The 9,991-nt window shown below is 38.6% G+C and overlaps 1 protein-coding gene across 1 annotated transcript; it reads left to right on the top strand.

Moving 5' to 3' along the window:
* Positions 1-272: 272 nt before the first annotated feature.
* LOC104617496 (proprotein convertase subtilisin/kexin type 5-like) lies at positions 273-9,645 on the top strand (the record flags this gene model as incomplete). The annotated part of the gene is made up of 3 exons (XM_010282829.1): positions 273-390; positions 1,472-1,660; positions 9,509-9,645. Coding segments are annotated over 3 exons (444 nt in total), but the record flags the coding sequence as incomplete, so codon positions are not given.
* Positions 9,646-9,991: the final 346 nt, after the last annotated feature.

Raw genomic sequence — 9,991 nt, 5'->3', positions numbered from 1 at the left:
TCCACCCTCCTTATGGTAAGGTGATGTTATTCATACTGGTCATTAGCTGCTTCTTTAATAAAGTAGTGAACAGATTTAGTGAACAAATTAGATATGTTCCTGGCAAAGAGATTTTTGAGCTTTGGGCCAAAGCAAATAAGAAGTAGGAAAAAAAAGCAGTTGCTGTTAGCATATGAATCTCTAGAATTATTCTATGATGAAAGTTTTTATCAAGGTTACAAGTTTTTTTACAAGGTTTCATCCTATAATTGCATTCTGCTTGTACCTTGCAGTGAGCCACCTCTATGGATTTGGACTGATGGATGCTGAAGCAATGGTGATAGAAGCAGAAAAGTGGACAACGGTCCCTCCACAGCACGTGTGTGTGGAGAACACGGATCGGCAAATCAAGTAATATCTGCTGCCAAAACTCTTGCTGGCATAGACTTATGGAAAGAAGTTGGGTATAATATACCCCTCCCTTGCATTGTGTTTAATGGCTGATTTTGAAAGCTACACTAGGGATCACTCTCACCTTCAGATATGTCAGATCATTTGCCTGTAAAGTTAGTTCCCTGCAATTCTTGAAATGGAATTTAAAGCATGTCCCAAAACCTGAAGGCATAAAACAAGTCAGTCTGGATGTTAATTGATACTGGCATAGAAGAACAAGAATGTCTAGTTGAGTGCACCGCAGTCATCTTTGTAAGATGAGTACAAACTCAATAGTCCAGTGTCTAACAGACAAATATTCTTTTCATTAAAATCTTATATCATATTATCACTCTGAAACAGTCTCAGAACAGTCTCTGTCTCAGAGGCTAAGACTAAACTGGTTTTTGCTTGCTAGGATAGGGTCTCTATAGAACCAGGCTTAAGAGTAGTATTCTGTACATGCACTCTGTGGATACAGAGGGAACATCAGTCATAAGGCAAATTTCCAAAGCCTTAAAATTATTGAGGAAAGTTTTTACTTGATAGATATACTTGACAGTCTAGGTCCATAATTGGTATAGTCTGCAAGGAAGCCATGCCAATTTAAACCATCTGAGTCCAATACTGTTTGCCCACTGCTACAGTTAATATGTAAACTTGCTATTACATAAGCAAGGACTATGGCTATGCCAGGCAATTCCTGGTACTTAATGACCAGCTGTCATCCCATGACAATCCCAGCTGGCCACTAATCCACAAAAAATGCTCTGTACCAAAGGTTTATTCCTATTACAGGTCTTCACTGCCCTCTTTTAGCATGTGTACATGTCAGTATAGCCCTTAATAGAAAGCCCAGTAATTGCCAGTGACTGCAGTAAAGTAATTACACTATGGTGATAGTTTCAGCTAGGAAATAAGTATTAAAACTAAGGGTTATAGGCTACTGATTTCTCATAAATGATTGTCCAACACTGACAGTCACTACTAAGAAAAAGTGATTTAGTTGTCAGGAACAAGCAAGAAACATTGATGTTGTTTTTATATGCTTATATTATAGAACTATACGGCCTGACAGTGTTGTACGTTCTATTTACAAAGCCACCGGCTGTTCAGATAATTCCAACCACCACGTGATCTACTTGGAGCATGTGGTTGTACGCATCACTATTACTCATCCTCGACGTGGAGACTTGTCAATTTACCTAACCTCTCCTTCTGGAACTAGGTCACAGCTCTTGGCCAACAGGTATAGTATGATGACAGAACTTTGCAACCCAGTCAGCACGCAGAGCCTGCACTGAGATTGCAGCATCAAAGAGTAGTCAAGTCATTACAGTAGGTTTTGCTGAAAGACACAAGTTCTTGATTATTTTTTCTGAGAGAGATGGGGAAAATGAAGAACAAACAAACTGAAAGATGGCAACCTCTGTCTATCAGTAGAAGAATAGGTTGTAAAGTTGCTGAAGATCATCATCTTTAAAACTAAGAATAGTCAATTTTGATAGTCTTTTGTGGCTCACCAATTATTAGATGGCTGGGAAGTGCAAAGAAAATAATAACAGGCTGAGTGTTACAGAAGGAAACTGAAGCTGAATGGAAATGTGTTTCGACGTACTACTGACACTTATTTTTCATTCCCCTCCTTTCTTATGCCTTTGTCTACTAGTAATAAAAATCAGACAGTATAGTAATCTTCTCTTACTATTTTCTTTGAGCTTTCAGAATATGGTTATGACTCCTGATGTTACCAATTTGCATATCCTTTTTTCCCCTTTTGTAGTAGTATGTAGTATGCTCGAGCCATGAAAGGTTCTTGGTAGGAGAATGCTGAGAAGTTGCGCTAGCACTTTAAAATTAATTGGTCCATCTATAAACAGCCTATTAAAAATTTTAAAAAGTCAGAAATTTCCTTCATCCCATAGATCTGCAATGGATACTTGCTGTTGGATGTCAGGCCCCTCTAACATTAGCCACTAAGAAAGGTCCATCCTTTTTTTTCATTCTGTCACCTCTACAGTATGTTCTTGGAGAAACTGTGAGACTGCATCAAGTAGTTTCTTTTTTTCCAGATTGAACTCAAACAAGTATATCTTTATCCAATGTAGCATTTCCAACATTTGTGCAATTTCAGCCCCTAGAGATGAGGTACATCATTAGCATTTGTCCTTAACAAACTGAAAGGCTGCCCAGTGGTATTTCTATACCATTCATTATTACCATATCATTATTCCTATAAATGTTTCCATACTTCTCCAGATGACTAGGAAATTCTTCCTGACAGGACCATAGTATAATAAGGAATATTTTTGCCTTGGTGAGTAGCAACTTTAGATGACTGCAGCTCTGCTGGACACAGTGCGTGGCTTCCACACAAAAATTGACATTAGTGCAATGTGTCTCAGAAGCAGCAAGAGCTGCCATACGTCACATCCATGTTGTGAGAACTTTTCTGCCTTCCCACTCAAGTCTTCGCAAAAGTTTCTATCCCTAGACCTATTCCTCAAAGCTTGTAATGAATTGAGAGTGTCTTGCTTTCCAGACTGTCTCATCATCTACATTTCCTCAGTCAGATTTGCTGAAAAAAGCACATCAAATGGAAAGAAAGTTGTTATGGAGTTTTTGGCCCCTTTAGGATATCTCATGTGTTTCATTATCAGTGTTGTCAGTGCCTTGCAAACAAGACACACATGCACACACATCTATCTCCTTGCTATACTGAACAAAGAACTTACCCTTTGCTAACCAGTGCAGAGGGCAGACTTCTACCCTCTGAACAGCTACGAATCAGGCTTTTGTTTTCTATTTGAAGAAAACCTTCTTTATCTTTCTGTTCTGTTTTTATGCTACAGTTCTTCCATGCTTCAAAATGAAAACATCTAGAAGTCCTCCAACTAGGTATCCAAACAAAACAAGCTTGTGTAAACCCAGTGGTCTTAACACAGCTAACTCTTGGCTCTAGCCTTTCATGTCTTGCAGCTGACTCACAGCAAGTGGGAATTAAAGACATTCCAGTATTCACGGTTCACCTCTGGTGATGACTGGTATGTGGAAAAAGTACAAAGTTTAATTAAATCAGTCTCTTTGTAACCCCTGCTACTTAAAAAGTAATTGTTTTCTGTGCCTGTAGTAGAGAAAGAAAAAGTAAGTGTGTGTATTGAAATACAGTGGTGTTCAGCTGCTTCTTATCCTATACGATCAAAACACTAGCGTGAAAACAAAGAAACCTGAAAGGCCATTTAATGTTTTGGCATTTTGCAAAAACAAATTATTAATGAAAGAGCAAATATTCATAGGTTCACACCAGAAATTCCTTCCCCAAGCAAGTTTCAGAGATATACTGACTTGTCAGTCACATTTGGCTGACACAAACTCACAGCTCTGGGGTACTAGTATTAAGCAATAAATGTATTTTGCAAAATCTAGGTCTGAAATACACTAGAGCCTTCACAAAGCCCTTTCTTAGGGTAAAGTGATGTATGTGGACATAACAGACTTCAAAATGATATTTCAAGACTTGTTTTATTTCGATTTGCTGTTTCTCAGTTTAGTTGTCTTACAATTAGTATACTGATTGTTGTTGGGTGTGTATGCTTTATCATGATGTTATGAAAATTGGTGTAGGAGTATTGTTATTCACTAACATGAAAATTTCTTTAGTTTTGAGGCATTTGATTTTTAAAGTATTAATCACAAGGGCATCAAAACAAAGTCATTCAAGTGCAAATAGCATGCAGGGATGCCTTGGCAGCAAATGGTCTGGGTTTTTTTCTATATGCAAAGGTTCCAGAGGCTGCTACCTCACTGAGACGCTTTTCTCAGACATACAAGAGCTTTTAATGCACATGTACATGATTAATAGCAGCAATATAACTAGCGATAGGACGAGAGGAAATGGCCTCAAGTTGCACCAGGGGAGGTTTAGATTAGATATTAGGAAAAATTTCTTTATGGAGAGAGTGGTCAAGCATTGGAACAGGCTGCCCAGGGAGGTGGTGGAGTCACCATCACTGGAAGTGTTCAAAAAACGTGTAGATGTGGCACTTTGGGACATGGTTACTATAGTGGGCATGGTGGTGGTGGGTTGATGGTTGGACTTGATGATCTTAAAGGTCTTTTCCAACCTTAATGATTCTGTGATTCTGTGAATACCAGCTGTTTTTACTGAAACTAGGGAAAACCTCATTGCTTTACCATTACTCATCTGGGTTTAATTCAAAACAGTCTGCTGGTAAAATGTCTTAAAGTGCAAAAGGTATATTTTACACATGTGCACTTTTTCTACCAGTTCTGGAAAGAAAAGTCACTATGTAGTTTCTGGTGCATTGACAGTAGGTTCTCCAGGCAATACCTGGCCTTTTTCTGCATATTTTGTTCTTAATGTTGGCATCCCCTAAAATGACTTCAGTAAGAAAACTTGTTAATTGTAGGTGATGTGGATTCCTTTGCAGCTATTTGGTGGATTACACTGTCACTGCCTTGAGCCTCGTGTATTCTTTAAAAAACTGCATTACAGGGAACATATGCTTTGTTGTTTGGAAAGTATTAAACATGATTACATTGTATATACTGCAACAGAAGAAAAAATAGGCTTGGAAAGCGCTGGCTGGTGTGAGGATGAGAATTAATTGTTCAAATGATTACAGTTAAGTCCAAAGGGGAACGGTATCCCCTTTTTAAAAACAGTTGGCCACTGAATTTAGAAGCATATGTTTCTGAGTATTTTTGAAACATAACCATTATCTGTTCTAAAAGACATTCAATACAGGAGGCCATGGAGGAGCAGCTAAATAGAAAGAGGATAGAAGCTGCAAACTTGGGAATAGTTTGTCTCCCACCAAAGTCACAGCTTGTTTAAATCTTGCTCTTTAAATTTAAATCAGCTGTTGCCATTCATGCTGCATAACTGAATGTTTTTTTAACCATGGGGTGGCAAGTTTCCAGGCCACTAGATTCCTATGCTTGCATGGCACTGACATTAATAATACCTTTGTTCAGCAACAAAAGGAAATATTTTCAATACCATCTTTTTCCTATAATGAAATCTTCAATAATCAGTAAATTGTAATAATACCCTCCTCTGCAGAAAACTCTTAGACCAAAACTGAGGTGTTCTCATCTGATCTCACTTGCAAGATCACTTCATAAAAATTCCTGGTGACCAGAAGTAGAGGAACCCTTTTCTGTACAGAAGGTCATTTTAATTTCTGGACCAGTCCATCTTACATCTTTATTGCAGTTTACACATTAGACTTCAGTAACAAAAATTACATTTTAGGGGTAAAAAGAAAAGGATAGGGCCAACTTGTGTGCTGAGTCTCAGTGTTTCAAGTAGCTGTGAAAATTACCCTATGATGATATTATTAAATCCAGGATGAGTAAACAATAATCCTCTGCTTATGCTATGTCCACAGGATGAAGCAGTTCTTGGAAAACTCCCTCCCAACTCTAACTTGCTATGTTTAATTTAATTTATGTCTATGTCTTTTATTTTTCTGAATAGACACCCAGTACCCTTCTATCACCCATTCTTTGAACTGCAATTTCAATGCCAATATCTCTAAGAAGGATTTGAGTACTTCTTTTGTTATATACTGTCAGTATTAGCAATAGATATGGTGAGGAGCACTGGGGATACTGGAGACACAACATTAAAAAAAACCAAACAAACAATAAACAATTTTTTTATCTCAAAGAGGAAAAAGTTACTGCTGTTTTTTTTTTAACTGGGTTTATATACAAGAGTGTAAATGAATGCAAGGGACACTATCCTCCATCTAACTCATCATGGAAGATGTTCAAGGATAAATGTGGAAAAAGAATGAAGTGCAATATATCTGAGATCTAGAATGACACATGCCTTTCTTTGAGGACTGAAACTAGCAAAGAATTAATCAGGGTGATCTGCAGGGTAGGCAGGTATTGGATTTTAAAATTCAGAACTTTAAGTTCCATTTTAGTGGAAAATTAGTATCCATAATTAAAAGTTTGAAATAATTTTCAATAGTAGAAGCATTAATAAAGACAAATGTATGAAGACAAATTTAGGGTCCAAATAAATGTCTCAGATTATGGGTTTTGTACTGAACCAAAAATAAAGAGAGGAGCTGTGTAAGACACACTAGAGGAAGAACACCTAGGATTTTGCTTCCTGTAGATAGATTTGCCCCAGCTACTATGGCAAGGATGAATGGGTCTTTTCCTAGCCTTATAAAAACTAGGCCCAGCTCAATCTTAGTATAACAACACTTATTACATTGAGTTTCAGCTGGAATAAATTGAATTGTGTGATGAATGCTCAGTCTCCCCTACTGCCCTTACACTAATCAGAGATCCCTTTTCAGACCTACATGACTAATGGATAGGAAAAGTCTGTATATGTGGCACCATGTTCATTCATGCTCTTGCATTAGATTTTCTACCTGTTTAGAGTGAGGTTTCTGAAGATTTACTGCAAATTCAATAGGAAAACACACATAGCTTTTAAGACGACAACTATTAGCATCAGCCACACAGTTGGCTGACCAGTGCAGTATGTGGAACTCAGCAGCCTGACATGTCTTTAGGTGATGACAGAATTTCATGCTTATATGTATATAAGCATGTATATAAGCATGGTCATAAAAATTATCAGATTATTCTAAGCATCTATAAGAACCTGTAATAGTCAACTAACAATTCATCAGACCATATACTAATAATTTACTAGTCTGTGGCTAGTTTTACTATTTACTAGTCCTATCTGTCATGTTTTTGTGAAATTTGTTGCATTCAAACAACTTATTTTAATGTTATCAGCACTAATAAATATGAGTAATATAGGCATTCACAGAGAATGGAAAATAGTTACACAAATGAGAGGGCAAAAATCGACTATGGGCTGAATCCTATAAGTGCTCCATGCATGTGGGTCCTACTAAGGAGAGCTTTGGATATGTAGACCCATGCAACACTTGGCCTCATGCCTCTGACCAGTTTTCAGTAAGAATGCATTTTATCAGCATTCTATGTGAACAATTTAACCAGAACTTGGCACATATTCACATTGCTACAAAAGTATCCTGCTTTCCCAAAGTTTTCCCACTGAACTTCATAACCTTTGGAGAATAAAGATTGAAATGTACTTAGAAAATAACAGTAAAGAATCAAGGGAGTATAAAATGTATTTTTAAGAAGAATTAGAGTATTTTCATAGAATCGTAGAATAGTTCGGGTTGGAAGGACCCTTTAAAGCTCATCTAGCCCAACCCACCTGCAATGAGCAGGGAAATCTTCAACTAGAGCAGATTGCTCAGTCTTATCCAACCTGACCTCGAACACTTCCAGGGATGGGGCATCTACCACCTCTCTAGGCAACCTGTTCCAGTGTTTCACCACCCTCACTGTGAAAAATTTCCTCCTTATGTCTAGTTGAAATCTGCCCTTTTTTAGTTTAAAACCATTACCCCTTGTCCTATCCCAACAGGCCCTGCTAAAAAGTCTGTCCCCATCTTTCTTTTAAGCCCCCTTTAAGTACTGGAAGGCTGCAATAAGGTCTCCCCCCGGAGCCTTCTCTTCTCCAGGCTGAACAACCCCAACTCCCTCAGCCTTTCCTCATAGGCGAGGTGTTCCATCCCTCTGATCATTTCTGTGGCCCTCCTCTGGACCCTCTCCTACAGGTCCATGCCTTTCCTGTGCTGAGGGCTCCAGAGCTGGATGCAGTACTCCAGGTGGGGTCTCACCACAGCGGAGTAGAGGGGCAGAATCCCCTCGCTCGACCTGCTGGCCATGCTTCTTTGGATGCAGCCCAGGACACGGTCGGCCTTCTGGGGTGCGAGTGCACATTGCCTGCTCATGGCCACCAGTACCCCCAAAGACTTCTCAGCATGGCTGCTCTCACTCCCTTCATCCCCCAGCCTGTACTGATACTGGGGGGTGCCCCGACCCAGATTCAGGACCCTTCACTTGGCCTTGTTGCACCTCATGAGGTTCACACGGGTCCAGTCCTCAAGCTTGTAGTCAAACACTAGATTTCTCTCAATTTAATGGAAAAGTATTCTTAATCCATTGGATTTTCTACTGTACAGATAAAATTTTAATGAAAAATATTTAAGTATAGCTGTCACCAGTGGTATAAAAAGTAATTAAAATGCTGATAAATGTAATAGTTCTCATTCCGCTTTGTGTGTGAGAGAGGGAGATCTTTGTATGTGTGTATGTATATCTCTCTCTCTCTCTTTAAAGCTGAGGTGTGCCATTTTATTTAGTAGAGGCAACAGTCTTGATTAGAGTGTATCTATCTCCCATCAGTAGCTGTGGGGTACCAGGCAACATGCTGTGAGAAATTAATAGAAATGCAAGTTCTCTTGTGTCTTTCCAAAATCTCATTAATAAAGTCCATTAATAAACTCCCACCAGTCCACCTTTCCCTTCCCCTACCTGATCAGCATCAAATTGCAGCCTCTGAACTGGGTCCCCCATACTAGAAATTACTGTAATCCAGGCCTGAGCTCTAACCTCTTCACCCAAGACCTAAGTAATTATGGTAATGTTGTTAGTCAGATGAAATCATCAGATGCCATTAGTCCCTCAGTTTTACCCAAACTCAATAAAGTTTTTGAATAGAGTGATATCTTGGTCATTTGAGGTTTCAGACCAATGTCTCAATTGCCTCACAAGGAATCACATATATTGAGTTGCTCATATTGTTTCAGTCAATCCTTTTATTTGCTTAAAATCCCCTTTCAGTATTTCAATTCAAAACCAAAGATAAATGTTACAGAACTTTTCCAACTTAAAGTTGTTTGTATTTACATCATGCTTTTAAAGCAAAGGATGTGCTGTATTTTATGCACTTTTCCCAAGACACGTGCATTCTCTTAAGTCTTAGTAGCAATTATGACAAATGATGACATGTAAAGAATCTTCTCCATTAAAAACAAATAAACAAACGAACAAAACAAAAAAAACTGGTAAATGTATTTGAAAGATGTGCTGAAAAACCATTATGAGTAATGTTATGCAAAGGACTGTCTAAGTAGTATATCTTTCAAGAGTCTGGAGACTTGGAGGCTTAGCTCCGCTAAAATGGTGCTTTTAATGTCATGATTTATTTTAGGTTATTTGATCATTCAATGGAAGGATTTAAAAACTGGGAGTTTATGACTACTCACTCGTGGAGTGAAAAAGCAGCAGGTGACTGGATCTTGGAAATCTGTGACACTCCATCTCAGCTGAGAAATTTCAAGACTCCAGGTATGATTCTAACCTTTATTTGGGATCACTGGATTCAGAAGAATACTTGCAGTTGCTAGCACTGCTTTGACTCTTTTACACCTTTGATTTATACCCGTGAGATCTCATTGGTTTTTATGTGATTGGCAGAGCTCTGAAGACCTATGCATTATAATTACAAGAAAGACATTGAGTTGCTGGAGTGTGTCCAAAGAAGGGCAACAAAGCTGGTGAGGGGTCTGGAGCACAAGTCTTATGAGGAGCAGCTGAGGGAACTGGGGTTGTTTAGTCTGGAGAAAAGGAGGCTGAAGGGAGACCTTATCACTCTCTACAACTACCTAAAAGGGGGTTGTGGCGAGGTGGGTGT

Source organism: Phaethon lepturus, unplaced genomic scaffold (genome assembly GCF_000687285.1).
Source record: "Phaethon lepturus isolate BGI_N335 unplaced genomic scaffold, ASM68728v1 scaffold14852, whole genome shotgun sequence".
In the NCBI taxonomy this organism is placed as follows: Eukaryota; Metazoa; Chordata; class Aves; order Phaethontiformes; family Phaethontidae; genus Phaethon; species Phaethon lepturus.
This window is presented reverse-complemented; position numbering and strand designations above follow the sequence as displayed.